This window comes from Benincasa hispida, chromosome 8 (genome assembly GCF_009727055.1).
Source record: "Benincasa hispida cultivar B227 chromosome 8, ASM972705v1, whole genome shotgun sequence".
NCBI lineage: Eukaryota > Viridiplantae > Streptophyta > Magnoliopsida > Cucurbitales > Cucurbitaceae > Benincasa > Benincasa hispida.
The window spans coordinates 59130457-59153305 of NC_052356.1; the positions used below are offsets into that span (position 1 = coordinate 59130457).

At 32.4% G+C, this 22849-nt stretch overlaps 2 protein-coding genes across 3 annotated transcripts; one reads left to right on the forward strand and one right to left on the reverse strand.

Moving 5' to 3' along the window:
* The first annotated feature begins 1771 nt into the window (after positions 1-1771).
* On the forward strand, positions 1772-9585 carry LOC120083626 (transcription factor TCP2-like). 2 transcript variants are annotated; one of them, XM_039039460.1, is made up of 3 exons: positions 1772-2142; positions 2559-4451; positions 8881-9122. In XM_039039460.1, exon 2 carries the CDS (start codon positions 2990-2992, stop codon positions 4406-4408), a length of 1419 nt encoding a protein of 472 aa, XP_038895388.1. In that variant the 5' UTR covers positions 1772-2142; positions 2559-2989; the 3' UTR covers positions 4409-4451; positions 8881-9122. The 2 variants fall into 2 exon arrangements, with proteins under 2 accessions (XP_038895388.1, XP_038895386.1); XM_039039458.1 differs by lacking the exon at positions 8881-9122 and adding an exon at positions 9154-9585 and having other exon boundaries at positions 1774-2142.
* A 2058-nt stretch (positions 9586-11643) lies between these two features.
* LOC120083627 (F-box protein At5g46170-like) lies at positions 11644-14323 on the reverse strand. The gene is made up of 2 exons (XM_039039461.1): positions 12618-14323; positions 11644-12101 (listed from the first exon to the last, which is right to left on the reverse strand). Exon 1 carries the CDS (start codon positions 13880-13882, stop codon positions 12638-12640), a length of 1245 nt encoding a protein of 414 aa, XP_038895389.1. The 5' UTR covers positions 13883-14323; the 3' UTR covers positions 11644-12101; positions 12618-12637.
* Between the last annotated feature and the right edge of the window lie 8526 nt (positions 14324-22849).

Sequence of the window (22849 nt, forward strand, 5' to 3'; positions counted from 1 at the left end):
ATTAAATGAAAGAGAAGGGTTTGGTTTGGTTGTTCATTGTTTTCATGGAAGTGCCCTTGAGAGCTATCGAAAAGAAAATGGACAATGTTTGTAAATGACAAGGAAATGGACAATAAGATGGTTAGTAGTTATCATTGATAGAAGCTACCACTGATAGTATGTTATCAGTGATAGAAGTCATCACTGATAACATGTTATCGGTGATAGAGAGCTATAGTTGATAGCATTATATCAATGAGATTATTTATAGGCATGATATCAGTAAGATTATCTTAGCAGTGAAAGAAGCTATCACTGATAACCACGATGTGATTGATATTAGTGATATCGGTGATAGAAATTAGGTGAAATCTTTATAGCGAGTTTCTTTGAAAGTTCATAACTAGTTACAGAAGTCTATCATTGCTAGCCTTAAGTGTTAATATTTCAAGGTTGATTCTAATTGATAAAAATCTATCAGTGATAGCGACTGATAGCTGCTATCAATGATAACCACGGTAGAAGATTATTAATTATAGCTACTATGTTAATCTTCCAAAGTTGATAGTCATTTATGAAAGCCTATAAGTGATAACCACTAGTTTCCATCACTGGTATAGCTCAAGCTTTCAAAGTTGGTTTCCTTTCAATGTTGATAACTACTTATAAAAGTCTTAGCCACTGATGACCTTAACTATTAACATTTCAAGGTTGATTTAAATTAATAAAAGTGTATCATTGATAGCCACGGATAACTAATAGCAAACTAAAAGCTAATATTTCAATAATGTATTAATATTTTTCAAATTAAAAGATACAACTGATAGCAACTATCAATGGCTATCACTAATAGCTGCTACCAGTGATAGCTTTTAATTTGAGAAAATCGAGAAGAAACGAGCAAAATGGTGGCTAGGCGTGAGTTTTTTTAGTCTTTTACCAGTTTTTGTTCTATATATGCAATTATTTTATCCTTGTACTACATATTCTATTGGATTTGAATTCTATTTTATGCAACTAGCCCAAGAAAAAAAAAATGTTTTTCAAAAAACTCATTTTTATTTAAACACTTTTGATAAAAATTGATTAAAATACATTTAAAAAGCTATTTTGAGTGATTATCAAACACTCTAATTTTTTTCTAAAATGACTTATTTTCTAAAATAAACACTTAATAATGTAATCCAAACACACCCCTAGTCTCACTTATAAGTTTCTATGTTTTGTTATCTATTTTCTACTCATGTTCTAAAAAAAATCAAGTGAGTTTTAAAAACTAAAAGCAAAGTTGTTGTTGTTGGTGCGCCTGTTAATCCCTCTTACCTCTCATACATGATTAAAAAAAAGTTGTTTGTTTTTACCACTTGAATATAAATTGAATTATTTGTTGAAAATCATAATTAAAAAACAACGATATTTTGATGCATCATAATATGTTTTTATAATAAAATTAGAATGAAATAAACATAAATTTTAAAATAGAAAACTAATTGTTTTCTAATAGGAACAAAATATATATATGTATATTTTAACAATGTATATGTAATGAAGAGATTGAAACTTCAATCTCAAAGTTGATAGTACATATTTATTTTAGTTGAGCTATCAACATGTTAGCGAGGCGAGGCATTAATCGATTATCCTAAGAAAAGTTATTTGTCAATCAATTATATTCTCCTAGGAGAAGTACATTGAAAAATGTTAAAAGTAAAAATAAAAAGAAAAAGAAAAAAGAAACTGTCTACAAAATCAGAAACGTAGACAGTATCCCCATCCCAATTCCACTCCATTGAAGTGCTTTGTGTTTTTTTCTACAATCTCTGTGAATTAGTGAAATTGAAGGAAGAAGAAGAGGAAGAAACTTAATTTAAAGCAAATTCTCTACTCACCAGCCTTGCCTTTTCACCAAGGGTCACTTTGAATTTCGAGCTATCTTTTCCTCCTCATTCTTCTTCTTCTTCTTCTTCTTCTTCTTCTTCTTCTTCTTCTTCTTTAAACTCCAACTAAATAAACCAACTAATCCCTCTTGTTTTCATCTCCATCCACATTCTTTTCATATAAATCCTCTCTACAAACTGATTTTCTCACAACCCCTTTTCATCTTCCTCCTTCAATTCATACACAGAATCAAGATGACCCAGAAAAGCTCAGTAGGAAGATCAGGTATTCCATAAAATATATANGTATACCATTGATTATTGTACATGGTGTTCATTTCAACTCTAGTTTTCAAACCCAAAGAGAGAGAGAAAAACGCTAGGTAAAATTGAATGTACTTTTGCGAGGATATGGGTAATATATCTTATAATGAACAAAGAAAAGTATTGTCTCATTTTATGGGCAGAGAGAGGGTCTTAAATGCTAATGTCTGTCTGAGTATTAGACCTTAAAGAGCTCAGAGAGATCAGATAAAAGGCATATGATAAGCAGAGATTTGGGTTTTGATTTTAAAAAGTAGTTTCAGTTTATGAATTAATGAGAATTCTAGGTATTTGGGGGAGTTTAAAACGAGCTTAATCAGAGTTTTATTGTAATCTGGGTTTTTTTTTTTAAAGACATAATTTATGGGTTTTTTGCAGAGAGGGGAAATGGTTGAAGGGTAAGAGAGAAGAAAAAGAAAAAGAGAAGGAGACAGAAAAATTTAAGGTGGACTTTGCTTTTGGAAGAAAGGGAAGAAGAAAAAGGCTTAAACGATAGCTTTCGTTCCTGACTTGGAATGTGATATATCGAAGGAGAGAAAAAGGGCTTTTTATCACTACACAGCCAAAGTACTGTGTGAGTTATCATCATCGATATGTATAGGACAGTAACCCCACCTGCACTCCATTCAACCTCCTTCTTCTTTTAAAGTTTAACTCAGAAACCCCATTTTCTCTTTTTCTCTCTCTCTTAGAGTTAAAAAAAAAAAGTATCAAGGGAATCCACTGTGTTGTAACTTGTAACCATAGGTCAAAAAAGGGTATTGTGTTTGTATAATTAGTCTTTGTTTCAGAAAAGGAATGAAAGTGGTATGGAGGTGGTGGATATTCAAGAACAAGCCTGTAGGTTTCCACGAATTGGAAATGGTAGAAATGATTCCAACAAGTTAGGGCAAAAGGGGATTTCACAATACTCCCCAGATGATGAAGAAGACAGAGAATTTTCGAAAAGGGTTGCTGTGGTTGCTTCTGCTACTGTTAATCCCGCCGGACGAGTTGAACCAGGTGGAATCGGCGGAGTTGGTGGAGGCGGTCTTCGTGGATGGCACCACTCGTCTCGTATTATTAGGGTTGCTAGAGCTTCTGGTGGCAAAGATCGACACAGTAAAGTTTGGACATCGAAAGGGCTTCGAGATCGACGGGTTCGGCTTTCCGTCGCCACCGCGATTCAGTTCTACGATCTTCAAGATCGGCTTGGTTTCGAACAGCCCAGTAAAGCCGTTGAGTGGTTGATCGAAGCAGCTTCTGACGCCATCGCTGAGCTTCCATCGCTGAATGGCTCTTTTCCTGAAACTCCCAGGCAACTCAGCCATGAGAAAATGGGTAGTGATGGGACCGACCAAGGGTTGGATTCACCAGAAGTGGAGCTCGACGGCGACCCCAAGAAACACCAACAGAATCAGCGGCAGCAACTTTCATTGGCGAGGTCTGCTTGTAGTAGCACCTCAGAGACGAGCAAGGGCTCGGGCTTGTCTCTCTCCCGCTCCGAAATCCTAGTGAATCGAGCGAAGGCACGTGACAGAGCTAGAGAGAGAACTGCGAAAGAGAAGGAAAGAGAGCAAGAATCTCGCGATACCCATTGCCTTCCCAACAACCCATCTTTCACCGAGCTTCTCACCGGCGGTATCAACAACAACGGCTCCGATAACACCACCAATCGGACGAATTCGGCCTCGCAAAACAATGTCGTGGAGCCGAATTTGTTCGACAAGGCGACGGCCATGGATTACTTAGCTTCTTCTGGGATTATAGGCCAACAACAACCGTCGTCGTCTTCATCTTCACGGCCTGGCCATAATCAATCTGCGGGATTTTCAGGACAAATCTTTTTAGGGAGTCCACACCAATTGCCGATGCCGATTCCGCCATTCAACGTCTCGGCCGCTGAAAATACCCAACAGGATCGGCTTCAACATTTCTCGTTTGTCCCAGATAATTTGAACGATTATAATCTCAACTTCACCATCTCTGCCGGCCTTTCAGCTGGTTGCAATAGGGGGACCCTTCAGTCCAATATTTCACCGTCTCTTTTGCCTTACCTCCAGAGGTTTCCTCACTTAGACGGATCAAACGTACCCTTTTTCATCGGAGCTGCGTCGCCAACGACGACGGCTCCATTACAGTTGGAAAATCACCATCAGTTGACACCAGCATTGTTTGATGGTAGCTGGCAACTCTGTTACGCTGATGGAAGCCATCATTCAGATCAAAAGGGAAAAGGAAAGAACTGATGAGTTCTCAGAAAGCACATTTCTTCTTCCACCCCATTTCCAGGTATTTCAAAAACCCATCATCTATTGTTCATCTTTAATTATTCTTTTTTCATTTTCCATCCCAATTTAATTAAACTTCATCGTCTATGATATCCTGTTCCTGTTCCTGACTTCCTGTCTGGTTCTTTTCTTCATTAATCGACATGGTTTCCTTATTGCTGGAATTCTTGACATCTTGGATTCATGTGCTGCTGTTGTGTTGTGTATGTCTGATTTGTTTTCTTGATAGTCACAAGAACACGAATTATTGGACATATACTTTTGTGGGTTTCATATATTTTAATTTTTATCCGTTGAGTTTTTGTCTATATATTATAATGAATATTACGATCCCTGCATGGATTGGTGTGAGGGTTGTTGTCCCCCACTGGCCACTCCCCATTGCGTTGTCTCGTTGGTTTCCCTTCTCTCTAGCATCATATGGTTATGTTTATGTTTATATGTCCATGACAGGTGTTAGAAGCTAGCTCCATCTAACTATGTTCATGCCATGTGTTTGTCACCGAGTGAAAAAAGCGCACTTTCACAAAAGAGGACAACTTTTTACTGTTTTCCTCTTCTTTAAATGGCTGTTTCAGTGTTTAGCTAGCTAGGGTTTCATGGGGTTTAGTGAAATGCCCTAAGCCTAATTAGATTCCTGCTAATTAGTGTTGAACCAACTAAAACGAGAGTAACTATTCCTCTGCTTTGCCCTAAGGCCTATAAATATAATATTTACCCCCTAAGGCCTGCCTATAAATATAGTATTTACCCCCTAAGGCCTATAAATATAATATTTACCTGATCAAGATAATTTTTTTTTTTACAAATTTATAGGTCACCTCCTTTGAAAACCTTGTACGAGAGCTATAAATTTTACCGTTGTGGTTTATGAAATACATAAATCGTATCTTTATATCTTATAATATCTTTTCAAAAATCATATAGTTGATTTTAAATCTCATTTTGACGAACTACTAGGCTGGTTATTGTTTATTGTTTTTGGAATGATATATGTGGTTGATGCTGCTACATAGGGTACTTACATTTAAAACATAGGAATACAATTTGCAGATCTCTTAGATCAGAGTGTAACTTGCATGTGCCTGACAAGTCAAACAGTCAACTTTGAATCCCTTCTATGCCATTGGGTTCTTATTAAGACCATAGTGTCTCACAAAGATTATGCATGCTAAGTTTAGGTGGAGAAGCCCCTGTTGGTGGCCAAAATAAGGTATCTATTAAAAGATATCAGCTAAAACCAAAAGAAGCTATGTATATAATATAAGTAGATATCAAGAAAAATTAAATGTTCGGAAATAGTCTCTCACAAAAGAAGAAAAATTAAATGTTTTTATTAAGACCATAGTCTCTCACAAAAGAAGCCCCTATTGAGGCGATTTTCGGAAATAGAATTTTTAATATGTCTAAGTACTTTTAAAAATAAGAAAAATTAAATGTTTTATTTAGAAACATGCTTAGGGAGCATTTGAAATAAGGAGTTAGTTATTATAGTTTGGTTATAATAATTTGTGTTTGGAGTGTAGATTATTTTAGTTTGGGTTATAATAGTATGTGTTTGAAGTGTGAACTATTTTAGTTTGAGAAAGAAATAGTAAACATTGTAGCAAAAAATAAAAAAATGATGAATGTTAAATAGTAAAAACTATAGCAAATAGTAAATATTGTAGCAAATGAGAATTTTGAAATAGTACTGATTATAGTTAATTAGAGGTTTTGAAATAATATTTACTGTACCACAAGATGGTTATTATAGTCTTAGGATAATCCTTGCCTCAAACGTTCCCAATGAAATTTTAGAAATATTTTTTACCATATAGTCAATATTATGATAAATTTGGACGGACCTCTTTGGATAAAATAGGGGATAGTAAAACAAATGTACTTCATAAATTCATCTTTGCCACTGTTATGCATTTGAACACACCTAGAAATGTAGAAATATTGATTTATAAGTAGGATACATATTATGGAGTTGATCGTAGCGTTGACTACGCTCAATTCATTCTTAGATGAGCGTAAGTCAGTCATATACTTGTAAGAGACTATGCTATGCACTGTACACCATTCTTCTCAACACCACCGGCTTTGGACTGTCACTATATGTAGGCAGAAACTAGTCTTTGCTATTACACCTATCATCTATCATCTGTGGCAGAGTTCAACTTAGTCTAAACTAGTAGTACAATGATAAAAGATTTTCTACCACGCATCTTGCATAAGTATTTGTGCTAGTTTATGCACACATCTATTAATCTCATAGGACAACCTACTACATTTATGTGTCAAGAAAATTCGTAGGGTATTAAATCTCTAGATAGATGACCATCATGATTAAAAGTATTCCCTTTATGTCCTTTGTTATAGTTATGACTCTATCGACAACTAGACCAACTTATAATGTAATGGTTCTTTACAAAGAATTTTAAAACATTTAAAATTAATAGTATTTAAAAGTCATCTCAAATTTACAACCTTCTATAAATTGCTAGTCTATTTGTGATCAATACGTTAGATCTAGATGTTAGGTATCTTTTAAGTTCTCAAATTGTTTGGATGTTGTGTTTTTGGTCAGCTTTAGATGGTAATTTCTTTCAATTTGAAATGAAAAGAAAGTCGATAAACAAGTATCTTCTTGAAAGAAATAGAAATATGGACTACATATCTTTAGCTGTAACGTGCACAAGACACATGTTTGAGCATGCTAGTGTCTTACATCAACAACTTGCTTAGAATAGAAGAACATGCTTTTGACCCCCTCTCTACTTTTTTCACTTTTCATCTCACATTTTCTTCTGATTTTGGTGGTTTGACATTCAAATTTGATTATTAATTATATCCCTTTTGTGGTCAATGGAATAAATTAAATGCAAATCAGAATTCAGATAAGAAAAGTAGAGGTACACCTTTTAGGGGGAGAAGAATCAAAGTGATTTAACCTTTAAAAAGAATTCTTTTCAGTAAAAATTAAATACAGATTCTTCTCTAGGTAACTTTAGCTTTCTAAAATGAAATATAAAAACTAGAAAATTACTTAGTTTCCTTTTAACAGCATCTATTTTTGTGCATTCTATCAAATTGTTCAATCATAATTTATCATGTGACAAACTTTTCTTAGTTCTTTTTAAAAATATTTTAGTTCTTTTTCTAAAATATTTTAGTTCTTTTTCTATGTACGATGAGAATGAGATATATGAATATGGGTGCATCAAATATTACTCTAAAAACTAAGAGGATGGCTGAGGAAACAATTCTCTACAGTGGAGATTATTCTATTGATACCATTAGTACCCGTTTTAATCAATGATCTCTTCAGTCCTATGGAGTTGTCGGCTCTAACTTTATTCTGTTACTTTAGAAAACATTTGAGGGATCCTCAAAAAGGAAAAAAAAAATATATTGAAGGATGCTTGGAAAATCAACATATTATTTCTTTTTTGTTATTAATATTATTGTACTATTATAAAGAAAATTCAATCAAACAAGATTCTGGAGTCAAGGTCCCTGTTGGTGCCTGACTTTGGGTAAATCAACAAATCATTAACATGAATTGAAATTTAAAACATTTGACATCAAGGTCCCTAATTGGGTTTAAATAGTAGGTATAATTTCAAAATACTGATTAGCAGTTCATTTAAAGACAACAGTTGGTTGATGATGGATAATCATGTAATTAAGAACTATAAGTAAAAGATCAGGACTTCTAAAAATTTTATATGATGGAAGTTTTTTCTTTTTTTTTTTTTTTTTTTTTTTTTTTTTTGTAGTGGTGGTGGAGTTGTCAAAATCACTGTTGGGTCATCTGTGTGGTTAACTCAATGGGCTATTGGGCTTATTAAATTAAAAAGGATATTGGGTCATATGGAAGGGATCAAATAGAGATCTAATTAAAATCTTAAAACAACCAGTAGTACCAACAAAATTTCAGAGATTGTCAAAGACTATTCATTTAATCTAATTCGTATTGCCATCTACTTTTACTTTGTTTCATTTTTCCTCTAGTTGGCACATTTTTTAAGTTCTGACTAGACATTTTCAGATGAGTGTTCATTTAATATGCTCCATAATTATCTTCTTGCTTTAACTGAAAACCAATCAAATAACCATTTCACATTCTTCTGTGATTAAAGGTTGAAAACAAGCAATCCCTCTTTTTATCTGAAGATGAAACTCGATAGAATCCTTTTCAAAATTTCTTTACTTACTGATATGATTGAAAGTTGAGTATATAATTGAGATATTATTTATTAACTTTTTGGTTTTCCCTTTTTGTAAAGGAAAGCTAAAAGTAAAATGTTTGACTTTGTGGATGTGCTTAGAGGGCCCAATTTAAAACGGCTTGAATGGTGAATAGGAGCCTGTATTTTTTCAGTAGAAAATCCTATTCTCTGATTCCTAGTTAATGGGTATACCATTCTTTCTTTTAACAGATTCAAACCTTTCCATGAGATGAAATTAACAACTCGTCAAATCTGGTGATGATCTGCATGTTAGAGAGAACAATATTTTTTGAAATATTTTGTGCATTCTGGAAATATCAGTATCCTAACAGAAAATATCTTTAATGACACAGCCTGTGATCTAAACTTGCCATTCTGTTCCAATGCTTTCAAGTCCAGTTTATGCTGAAAATTTTCACACCGAGAAACCAGTTTATAGATACCTTTTTCATAGATTTCAGTGGATGTCATTTTCCTTGGCAGGTTGTGATGCTGGAAAGATGAAGATGGAGCAACAGAGATGGCCCCGCCCATCGTGAGTCCTCCATGTTCAGATCTACACATTTTTATGGTTCTGAAACACTTGCTTTTTCTTTGCTTTATCCCATTTTGAGTTCCTTCTTCAGCTCGCATTGGTTCTTATTATGTTTTCAAGTGCTTATGTGTAATCTTCCACAAGCAAATGCATGTTTTGGTTGTAGAAAAACCATTGCCAACAGCTTCCTTTGAGGGTAATTCCTTTTGGCTTCCTAACAATCCCCCATCCCCGACAGACTTATCTTATTCTTTGATCACCTCTCCTTTTTCTTAACTCTTTTAGATGAGGAAAGTGTTTTCCAAGTTACACATTTACAGGATATGTTCCCAGCTGAGATATTCCATATAAAGATAACACGACCCCATTAAAACAGCTTAGATATATGTCTCTAGTGTAATCATTTCAAACACATTCTTTCATTTCCTCTCAAATATTTCGTCTCAACCTCCAATTCTGTTCTTATCAGGTATTTGACATTCTGCAATCCTTTTCTGTGGTTAGAAGTAGAACATAAACCAATCCTAAAACTGACATGCATCAATAATCTGATCCATGGAAGACTAAGAAAACCATCTTTAAATGCACTAGAAATCAGAAATCGGAAAGAAAGTACATGTCACCACTTCATTTTGTGCTAGGAAATGAAATAAAAACAATAGCATAGAAATAGTGATTAATTTGTAGGTTTATATACTACTTTGGCTCGTTATGTTCATGTACTTTCAATTTTAGTTCATTTTAATCTTCATACTTTTAAAAAGTGACCATTTGAAAAGTATAAAAGTATAGGAACCAAAGATGAACTAAAGATGAAAGTGTAAGGATTAAAATGAACCTATAGGAATTAAGTAGTAATTAAACTTTTAAGTTGTAAGATAATGAATTATAGGAAAGTAATGATGGGTGAAGAAAAAGTCAAGGGTACAGAGGAGAGAAGGAGGGCGTGCGTTTGAGTTCAACAAAGACTTTATTTCACGTGCATTCTCAACTCTACAAAGCTAAGAAAAGAAGATGTTGTTTCATGTGACAAACAGCTGCACATAACAGCTAATTCACTCATTAATTTTTGTTTATTAAATTAATTATTCTCATTATTGTTTTAATCTATTGGCTTCCAGAGATGGCCAAGTGAGACAGGGTATTGAGTTGAGAGAAATTGGTAGAGATTTAAGCAGCTAAGCCTGCATTATTTAGCCAGTAATTACATGGATAATATCCAACTATGACAGAGAAGCAAAAATATTAATAAACATGGGACACGTGCATATTATATCATTCTTTAGTTTAAGTATTATGAAACAGAAAACCATGTTGTAATATTTAAATCTTTATTATTCATTCAAAAAATAATCTACATGTAATGTAATGATCATCTAATAAGAGAAGCAAGACATGTTTGGTTTTTTTCTCAAGGGTATTGCAAAGATATTCAAATGACCAATTGTTCATAAAGGGTTAGATTCTTTTGCCAAAAGGAAAACTGGAAATTCTCAAATTGGTCAAAATTTCAAGTTGAACTAGAACATCTAAAGATACCAAGAGAGAGAGATGAGTGATTCTCATAGTTGCAATCCAATGAGTGGAAATGGGAGCACAACAAAATGTGAAAATAGGACTGGGCAAAGTTAGGAAATGCTGCACTAGTTCAATAGTTGAAACGGCATCACTAGCTTACATTCTAAACCAAGCAGCATGGAAGAGATGTGTACCGTGTGAATCGGTCCACCCCGCATTATACGGGACGGTCGAATTTGAATGAAATCGAAAAGTAAGCCTAAAATGCACCTGCTATTCACCTAATAGCCGCCCTAGAAGCTGATGGAATTTTCTCCAATCATTTTAGTGGTCAAAACATTCCAACTCATTTTCTACACTATCATGATTCATGAACAAGAAAAATGAACTACTTTCTCAAGTTGAAAGCAGTGGATAAGCCATGGACACCCCTGACCTACCAAACAAAAAACCACAAAAAAGTTGTCCCTCTTCCTTCACATTCAATAGTGAAAAATGGTGCATAGGACAGATGACATATTAGGAACAAGATAAGGTCCATCACAGACACACCAAGGCCAGTTTTTGAGTGTCACTTATAAACCTGGGCAATGAAGGCTTTAGCTTTATCCAAGAATTTGGCACTTACAACGCAGCTTCTCATATTATGCCAATATTCCCTGTCCCACTCACATTCTACATGTAATGATATGCTCAGTTGCATCATTGCACAATAATGAGAAATAACAGTGTACAACTAGGCAAAACTCACCAATCTTTGTACACATCACCCCCTCTTGTTCAATGTGTACAAAGCCCGTTGCTTAATAATAGAGCCTTTTCCCAATTCCATTTGTTTTTCTTTTCTAGCCCATCCACACACTATGTTTCATAATAGAAAAAGAAAGAAACGGGAGAAAGAAAAGAAAACTCCACAGCAATTCCAGGCCAGAATGAGAATTATTCAACTAAATTTAACAAAGGGCTTACATTTATAAACTTCAAACTATATCACATGAGATCATAATGAAGTTCTTACCTACAGTATTCACATATACAGGATGGACAGAAGTTAAAGGGACTACAAACTCAAAGCTTTTACAACATCATTCTAGCTGTTTGTCTGCACTCCAAATAGCAAATGCCTGTAACAAAAACAACCAGCAGATGCATTTTCAACTATCACCTTTACCAAAAACGGTCAACCATTTGTATTATAATAATGCCAACAACGAATGAGTTTTCTTTCTTTCCTCCCTTTTTGTGCCACTCCAGTCAGAAGTTGGTTTCATTGTCTTCCAAATATCTCATCAATCAATAAGAATTTCTTCCTCATTCTCATTTTCTGAAGGTAAGCAATTTCCTCCCCCCCTTTTTGCACCATTGTTCTTCTCCATACCTGAAAACCCAAATTCTAATACAGTTAAAGTCTTGAAAGTGCCTAAACAACTACAAGAGGTGAAAATCAAAACCTTGCAAAACTCACCATTACATCAGATAACTAAAATTATTACAATAAACTCATTCATTGTACTTGAGAAACATATACAAGGAGCTTCTTTTCAAAATTAGTATCAAGTGAAGTTAGTTATGAATTACGATCACATTCAGTTAAAGGCCCAATCATTCATAATAATTGACCAGTGTATTATTGTCCTATTACAAACGGAAAGAAAATATACAATAATATTATAACTTCCATGTTCCTAAGGTTCATTTAACCCAAAAAAGAATCCAAGTGAGCATTCTACAGACCATGGGGTGGAAGCCATGGACCACAAGCAAATTTCATTGTTCATAGACATAATATAACAAAGATCTAAATCAATTGATCTAGTCATCTAACTTGGAACAAAACTAATCTTGCAAGAATCTAAGACTAGGACAATAATGCTTGTATGCATTAAGAATTTACCTTGAATTACTAATGTGGTTTTAGAAAGAGTTCATCTCAAGGCAGTACGTTCTCCTCTTCACCAACATCTTTGCAGCAGTCCTATATGGTTCTTCAAAAGCAGTTGAAGCCCAAGAGCAATCAGAAACATCCTTTTTCGCCGCAGACTGTTCACTGGGGCGGATAGCAACTAGTGTAGCGCCCTTCAGTATCAACCCATTAGGCAATTCTAAGTGTGTGGCATACCAAAGTCTCATATTCAGAGCTGGTACAAGAGTTCTCTTAGAAGCCGAAGAAGCAGACAGGGGCTTCACTCTCAACTCCTCAAGTTGATCTTTGTTCATACAAAGCACCCCTTGTCCATCCGCATCAGTAAGAACCAAACTATCCAAAGTCTTGTGATCTGCTATTATTGGTTGCAGCAAATAGTGCCTCGCTGAAGCTGCAATAAGCGAACTAATCGTCCATACGACTCTCAATTTTAGACCTCCATTTGTATAAAAGGATTCGGGTATACTTCCGTTATCATCGCTAGCACCGCCATTGCCAATACAAAACCCCCCATCAGTCCCATTATCTTGAGCAATATCAGTCCCATTATCTTGAGCAATTGAAGGCTTAATAGAACCAGGGTGAATCACCGAAGAAGCACCCAAAATCACACAATTATCCAAAGTGGATCCGAAATCGGCTCGCCATTTCAACAATACCCCATCATCAATACCCAATTCCCCACTCGGAAGCTCGATCCGGAGGAATCGAATCTCGTTGAAATTCTTGAGAACTTGAGTTGGGGAATGATGGGTCACCCCACCTTGATCAATTTCACCATCCTCTTCGGTTCCAACCGCAAGAGAGGAGGTAGAAGAAGAAGAGGAGGCCAAACTGGAAGACGGTCGTGTCTGACCCAAAAACTGGCCCAACGCTTGAAGGGGCTTAACAATGCCACCAAATACAAAGCGAAAAATATTAAAAAAAGGGCCACGAGATTTACCAGAGGAGGAAGAGGAAGAAGACGATTCATCATCGGAAATAACACAATCCACACGAACAACAACGTTTTCCACTTGAGGCACAAGACAATGAAACCTTCGAGAAACAACACAGCATCGACCAAGAGCCTTCACGTCACCGATCTTGTTGAAAATAAGAAGAAGAAGGGAATCAGGAAGACGATCAAAGTGGTCGATACAACAAGAGGTGGAAATGGAAGCGGAATTAAGAGAAAACAGAGAATCAGGTTCTGGGTAGATCTTAGATGTCAGATCTAGGCGCAAAGACGACATTATTAAAGGGGAAAACAGAGAGAAAGGCGGAAATTGAGGAAAAGAGAAGATGGGTAAGGCTGAAATCAAAAGGGTATGTAGAAAACAGAAATGGGATTTGCAGGGGAAACGGAAATGGGTATATAAAAAAGAGGGAGAACAGATCTGAGGAGAAAACAGAGGGAATTAAAACCCTAATCTTTTGGGAAGGAGAAAGGAATTGGGAGATGGGGAAAGAAGGGGTGAGAGGGAAGAAGAGAGAGATTCATAAATCCACGGGTTTGTCTTTTCAGAGAAGAGAACGACACATGAAAATGAGGGAAGAGAGAGAGAAAGAGAGTTGAATAATGAGCGTAAACAGAGGAAAAGCTGTGTTTATGAGAGACACTGTTGCCTTCTTCTCCATCTTCTTCTTGTTTTCGCCTTTTTCTTTCCCTAAAGTTTGTTCCTTTTTTTTTTTTTTTTTTTTTTTTTTTTTTTTTTTTTTTTTTTTTTTTTTTTTTTTTTTTCCTTTTCCTTTTTTTTCTTCTTTATTTGGCGAAGAAAAGGGAAAAACATCTTCCAACTTACTTTAAACCTTAGATTTAGGATATCTTTTTTTTTTTTTTTTAATTATGTGTTTCAAATGTTTTGTTTTATGCCCTTTCATTTTTTACTTTTAGTTTTTAAAAATTAAACTTATACATACCTATTTTACTTCTAAATTTTTTATTTTATTATCTACTTTTTATTAATTTTTAAAAATTAAAAAAAATTAAAATTTTAAAAAATTATTTTCAAATAAAAGAAAATGAGTCATTTTATTAACAAATATAGTAAAATATCAATTCTATACAATGATAGATGTATATAGTCTATCATTGAGACATTTTATTTTACTTAAAAAAATTCAGCAATTCTATTATTTAAAATAATTATCTAAAAAAAGTAGTTTTTAAAACTTGTTTTTGTTTTTGAAATTTGGCTAAGAATTCAACTTTTGTGAATAAGAAATATGCAAATCATAGTAAGAAATTAAAATAAAATATGTTTAATATTAAAAAATAAACAAATGAAGAATAAAATTGTTACCAAACATGACTTTACTATTTATACAACAACTCATATGATTTACAATGTTAATTTATATAAGTTGATGTGACTAATTTCGTTTGAGTCAACTTATCAATTTAAAAATATAAAGAAAAAATTCAATGATAAAATTAATCTTTTTTAGAAAATTGAAATAGTTGGTTTTGATGATATCAAACCTAGTTAAAGTTGATACAATACAAGTGTGCTAAGAATCACGAGGGTCCGAATCCCCTACTTTTGATTGTATTAAGAAAAAGTTAAACAACTAGGATATTGAAATTATCATCAACATGTCGACATATCCATATTTTTATAGATTTGTCATCCTCAATCGATATTTTAATTTATTTAAAATAATATATAACTATTGTAAATATAATATAAATAATAAATATTTTAATTTATTTAAAATAATATATAATATTTATTTATCATTTTCTTTTCATTTTTTGCTTTTACAATTTTTTTAGAAAATATTAACTGTAATAATATATACATTGATATTCTTGTACAAATGAAATATTTTAAACTTTAGATATAACATGCTAATTAACCATTAAATTGTTTAAATTAATAAATTTTATCTATAAACCCCAAAATTCATAAATATAAATTGATATTTGTCCTTTTTTTTTTTTTTTTCAAATCTTACATTAATGAAAGTAGATGTACTTGGCATTGGGATGATTTTTTGGATTTTTCTTTATATATATATATATGAAGTGGAACACTCATCTTAGAGATATTTTTAGAAACTACACTAATTAAATTATAATTTTTCTTTTAGACTAAAACAACATGGACAAACACAGAAAATCAAGCACCTCTTTCTAAAAAGGAGGGAAGAATACTATCTCGAAAAATAATTTTATTAAATTTGTGTATATTTAAACTTTAAGACTTGTATATTCTATCTTTGAAATTTTAGAATTATGAATTTAGACTTTATTTTGACTATATTAAAACTCGTGAAGTTTCATTACACATATTTTAAATTTATATATAATAGATGATCACTTAATTTTTTTAAAAAAAATAAATTTTCAAAGACTTTTTTTAAATACAATATATGTAGTAGGAAAACTTCAAATCTCTAACTTTAGTGGAGGTAATACATTCTAACTATCACTAAACGATGTTTACTTTGACAAATTCTTAAATGACTTATCAAATACAAAATTGAAAGTTTAAAAATCTATTAAATACTTTTGAAAGTTTGTGAACTAAATAGACACAAATCTCAAATGTTATGAATTAAACATGTAAATTAATCTAAATAGTTCTCTTCTGAATTTTTTTTTTTTTTTTTGAAAGTTCTAAAAATCACTTATGTTATCAAATATATATATATATATATATCCTTAAATGAGTTAAGAAAAGATAGAAAAATTATTTAAAATGACACAGATAGACACAAATAGCAGTTTATCGCATATAGATAATAAAATTGACATCTCTTAAAAATATGTATTAAACTACTTCAAATTTATATATCAATTACTGGATTATTGTTATGCTCATTTTGGCTACTTTAAATTTTGTTTTAGTTGGATTGTTTCTATTATTATTATTATTATTATTATTGATTTTTAAGTTCTATATCAAGCTAACAATCTTTTATTATTAGTATTATTGGAAATGTTATAAAATGCAATCCTCTGACGTGTATTACCTAAATTGATTGAACTAGTAAGATTTTTTCATTTTCATTCAATTTCAATTTCCGCACCTATATATCTAAATATTATACAAAAATGTTAAATCTTTCTCTCACCAAATTATGTTAACTTTCTTTTTTTGGCAAAAGAAAATAGATACAAGCAACCAATCGTTTATAAATTATACCAAATCAATTTATATTTTTAATTAATATGATGACCAACTCTTGCCACTATTTTTCTCCCTTAATCGCCCAATTTTCTACTCTACAATTATATGTGAGAATATAAACATTTATTCAATTCTCAAAATATACATATATCTTTCTATCATGTGATTATAGTTCGATTATTAGGGACATGTTTAGTAGATAATTTATAATCTATCTTTTTTTTTGTTTCAGATTTACTGAGTGTAAGGAATATGAGTTTGGTAGACCATCTGGATTTTGTTTTCGAAAATTGCTTTCGATTTCTGTGATCCAAACAAGTATCATTTTTTATGTTTTCAGTATATTTAAATTCTGAATTTGAAATTTTAAAATGTAGAATTATATTAAGAAAGATTTAAAAAAAAAACATTAACAAATATAATATTTCACTTTATGAAATCAATTATTTTTGTTAAATTAAAATATGTATTAAATAATATATTATAAAATATATATGTTATTACAAATAATAATTATACAAAATTTTTAACGTAAAACATATTTATAAATTAATTAATAATAGTTTGTAGTCAACCAAATATTTAGTAAGTAACCATAATTAGTCTTAACTTCATAAATATTATAAAACACATTTTGAACCATTGTTTAAATTGAAATTTAATTTTTAAATCTGCTACCAAATACATATATGAAAACATGAAATACGACTCTATTTTCATTGAACCTCATGTTTTCAAATTTCTATTAGCATAAATTTGTTGTTCTTTTTTTTTTTAGTATGTAATACTCTTTTTTTAATACAATTGAGGGTAGATGATTCGAACCACTTCGTGGTTTATAGAACACTCGTATGTCAATTATGGTATGCTGTTAGGCTATGTAATACTCTCTTTCTAGTCATAAAACTACATTCTTACCATATAAATTGGGAGTTTAACTAAATGTGAATGATTAATGAAAGTTAAGATCGATGATCATTATTATGGATAATAATTAATAAGATAGTGATATATCATTTTGATCTTCTAGAAGATATATAAAATTAATTTAAATGTAATATGTGAATAAGTTTTCAAAATTTATGAGGAGAAAAAAATCTCAATAAAGACTAAATTGGAAAAATCAACGAAAAAAATAACCATAAAGACTTATTTTAAAACTTATTAACAATACAAAAGACTGAATTTAAAATATTACACATAGTTTTAACTAAAACTAACTAAAATTAATCTCTCAAGTATTGAGATTGTTATCATGTGATTTTGTATCGCAGGTTATAGTCGACATAAAATGAGAATAGAAATTACAAGGTCGAGAAAATAAGAAGATTTGAACCAAAGGTAAGACCCTAGGCCTAAAATGGTTTCTATGAGAGAGAGTTTGTGTCAAAGCCCAAATTGATGTGTTTGACCAAGGTTAAGGTTGAAATCGAGCCTAGCAAAATAACTAATTGGGCATTTTCCCATGCATGCCCCAGACCAAAGCATTACCCTAAGGCCAAAATGGGCTTAGGAAAGACGCTCGACTGAGGTAAGCCCTAGCCAAATGCGAAACATGTATGCCCATCAGCTGGGAAGTTGTATGATTGTCCTAAAGCGACTCTGAAATCCTATCGGAATAACCTAGTTCAATCGCCTCTATAAATACATCATTATAATTTCATATGAGGTAACTGATCCTACTCTCAAACTCCCTAACTTCCATACTCTTTCACTCTCCAACTTAAGCATCGGAGAATGTGTGGCAAACACCACATCGGTGTGTAGATTTTCTCTTTTATAAACCATGTTCTTCACCTCTTCAAACAAATTCACTGTTAATATCACGTGAAGGTCAGATACATTTCTTCTATTTAGATTTTGGTATCATAGAGAACAAAATTATATTTTAATAAATAATAAATGGGATAAAAGAAGACCTACTTGTTGTAATAAAACTTTCACAATTTGTTTGACTGGAAGATAGAAATAAATGTAAAAGTTCGTTATATGTCGTTAGAAAGGAAAATATATATTCCAAAAAAATAATAAATATAATATGAAGTAATGTAAATTTACATCAGTCACATAGTGTTTGTACTCAGATCTTGTTCGTATTGGGCTTCATTGCGTGTATCTAGTGGTCTTGACCTTCGACCCACTTCTCTCACGTCTGCTCTCAAGATTCGCCCAACTGACATGCGTAAGAGATTCTCACATTGGGTATAGTACCAAGCATACTGCACTTTGATGCTTAAGTTTAATAAGGAGCGATAATTTTACCTAAACATGAAAAGAAGTAAGGTTGGGTTTCTTTTTGGAGGTTACTTACTTTCTCCTTTAGGGTGGCTAAATGAGACTATTTATAAGTTTGTCATTTGAAACACGTCTACAGTGTCGAATCTAACTCGGTCATTTCTTAATTGATATATATTTATCGGCTCAGCCGGTCGACCTAAACTCTAAGGCATTAATATTTCCTTTTTGAGACATGCATTTTTCTATGCCTCCTTTTGTTGGAAAAAACCTCCCACTTTTTACCGCATGAATAAGCATAACAGAGAAATTAAATGAAAGCAATAACACTGAAAACATAAGAATTTACGTGGAAAACTCTCAACTCGAAGAAAAACCATGCCTACCAGAAAGAAATCCACTATGTGAAAAATTGTTACAATCACACAGAACAATTCTCTCCCCGGATCCCAGTACAAGAACACTCTCTCAAAGCTTTTAACTACTCACACCTTTTTCCCACTTACCAGTTAAGAATATAAAAGGAATTTAATTATAGTTAATACACTAAGCTTAAAGTGTTTCTAGTTGAGACAACTTGAAACTAGAGGCATGGGCTCTTTTACAGGTTTGGAGCTCGTCCCTATTCTTCAATTTAACCAATATGGGACAAACTGCACTTCTAATATTTTGTCAAAACCCAACAAATTCCACCTTGATAAGATATTTGAAGAATCCACAGCTTCTACAACATCTATTGTCCTCATCGACAATCATAATTCTCAAATAAAAGAACTATAACCTACTCCACCATGAAAAGTAGACCACTTGGAATATCACCTCCCAAGATTTTCCTTTTTCGTCATATGTCGACAAACCTTGTTGATATTCATGGTGCAATTTCCATCTACTTGGCTCACCTAGAAATCTTTCAGCCATAGACATAACTCCCACCACACACCTTGCATATCCACCAAGTCGATGCCTGTGTGCAAACTTGTGGAGCCGCTAACATCACATCCTCTATCATGGTAAAGCAGACATACCATAAGGATGAATATTGCCTTGCTTTAATGGAAGAGATTGTCATCTTATGTGACGACGGGGACAACATTAGCATTCGACTCAGAGCTTTTTGATGAACTTGCTCTGTTAGGACAATCCTTTTTCATGTGTCCAAACTGTCTACATTCCCATTAAACCTTTTTATGCACGAACTCTTTCTTCTTCTTCCACTTGTTGATTACCAGTACTGAATCCTCTTGTGAAGTACGTCTTTCACTATTCAATCTTCTTTCCTCAGATAAAAGTTTACTAGCAACCTCAGCAAATACTAATGTTTCCTTCTCATACATTAAGATTGGTTTCATGTATTCATAAGAAGGAAGAAGTGACCAGATGAGTTGGAGTGCCTTATCTTCATCTTTTATCTTCACTCTCATCACCTCTAACTCAGAAACAATGTCATTGAGAACAGTCAGATGATCTAATATTTTTGTACCTTCCACCATTCACAAGGTGTGAAGCTGCTCCTTCAAGCACAATCGATTTGAGATGCTTTTTGTTTGATACATTATTTCAAGCTTCTTCCAAAGCTCCTTGACTGTTGTAATTCCATGCACATCTGCAAGAATATTCTTAGCCAAACTTAGCCTAATTGCACTTGCTCTCAAATTCATCTCCTCCCAATCTTCATTGCTCATGTTGGATGTCTTAGAACCTTTACTGGAACCACCGCTGTATTCTCCTGGACCACTATCACCGCTTAACTCTTTAGAAGCATCAAAGCTTGGTCTTCCCTTCAAAGCCTTGTGTAACTCAGCTTGTATCAGCACATCCTTAACTTGCACTTGCCATGAGCCGAAGTTGATCCTTCCATTAAATTTCTCCACATCAAACTTTACCAAACTCATAAAGTTTAACATATCTGCTTCTTTTCCTAGCAAAACAGTAAATAGTGAACAACTTACACTATTCACAAACACCTCAACCTATTTCAAGAATTCTCTAACGCTCTAATACCACTTGCTGGAAAAAACCTCCCACTTTTAGAAATTAGAAAAAAGCAATAAAATTGGAAACACAAGAATTTACAAGAATTTACGTGGAAACTAAGTCATCCTAATTACAAGAGCACTCTCTCAAAGCTTTTAACTGCTCATACCTTTTAATTAGAGTTAATACACCAAGCTTAAAATGTTTTTTAACCGGGACGACTTGAAACTAGAGGCATAGACTCCTTTCATAGGCTTGGAGCCCATCCCCAATCTTCAATTTAATCGATGTGGGACAAACTGCACTTCTAATATTTTGTCAAAACCTAACACCTTTTCAGTACCGGATTGGATCCACCCATAGGTTTTGAGGCTTGCCTTAGGCAACCTTCAACACATACCAACCTAAATTATTTAAAATAAGGCAATAAAAAGGAAAACTAAACCTTCAAATAATACAAACCCTTAATTATTCATGAAATTAAAATGATAGAAAAATAATATCTACAATACAAAGTAATGTAAATTTTGGCAATAAATAGCCAGAACTAAAACTCCAAATAATACGTACTAAAAAAAAACCCTTCAAATAATACAAACCCCTTAGTTATTCTATAAAATTAAAATGGTTACATCAACAATATTTATTCTATTCACTTCCAATTTTCTATGATCATCAATACAAACTATTATTTTCCAATATATAAACAATATATAGTAAATAATAAAAATTAAGAAAGAGAGAGAAAGTGGAATAAAATGAGAAAAAGATATGGGGGTGTTAAGGTGGGGGCAACTACTGCATAAATTTGGTGTGGTGGGTTTAGGGTCACAGCCAACTTGGGTTGGGCCAACTGGTCTAGGGGGCCAATCTTTAATTTTTATTTTTATTTATTTATTTATTTATTTATTTATTATTATTATTATTATTATTATTATAATATGTATCACTTGCTACTTAAACACCATCATTATAACTAAAATTACAAATCATAATTAAAAAACCAATCATGTGCCATTAATAATTAATATTCTTCTAACCTCACATTAATTATATCAATTTAAACATAAGTCAATAAGTTAAAATATTGGTAAGATGTTAAATTCTTTAACTATATGTGTGGTTGAACTAAAGAAAAAACTTCTCATTAAGTAGTTGTCTTGTTTTTTATTACCACATATTACCAAGTTTATTGAAAATTTTATATTTATTTTCCTCAATTTCATCATTATTATAATAATAATTTTAAAAAAAATGACACTAATTAGTGATTGATATGTATAACCAGTAGAGTAGGGATATAGAGCTTAGAAATCCTAGATACGGGAATTCCCCATTTAGGCAGGGAATGAGAGAGGGAGTGGAGAAAAAAAAATTCTTTGTTAGCTTTGTTGACCTCTTTTTTTTTTTTTTAATTTATTATTATTGTTGTTGTAATTATATATAGTAAGCTTTATTGTTTAATGAAGAAGATAATGGATATGTAGATTATATATATAAATAATTTGATAAGTAATTATTTTATTTTGTTCTACTAGAAAATTAAAAAATTTCTCTTTAAATTCAAATTCTTCCTATAGAATTAAATATTTAAATAAAAAAATAAAAAATAACTATATAATTAAAACTTTTTCAATAGATTCTATTTATTTATTTATTTATTTTTTAAGAAAAACTAAACGGGGAACAATTCTTTATGTAGAATCCTCTCTGATTCTCGTGAAATTGAATAGAAAATTTTGTGGGGTCGTTTGGAGTGGAGATAAGGAGGGGAAAGCTATCTCCAACTCTACTCCCTCCATAAACATCTCTACAATTAAGTTATATTAGGTTGATGATAGTTATATTGATATAAAATAAATAAATAAATATATA

Coding starts and splice junctions, on each gene's coding strand:
- LOC120083626 (XM_039039460.1), top strand. CDS start 2,990: ATGGAGGTGGTGGATATTCAAGAACAAGCCTGTAGGTTTCCACGAATT.
- LOC120083627 (XM_039039461.1), bottom strand. CDS start 13,882: ATGTCGTCTTTGCGCCTAGATCTGACATCTAAGATCTACCCAGAACCT.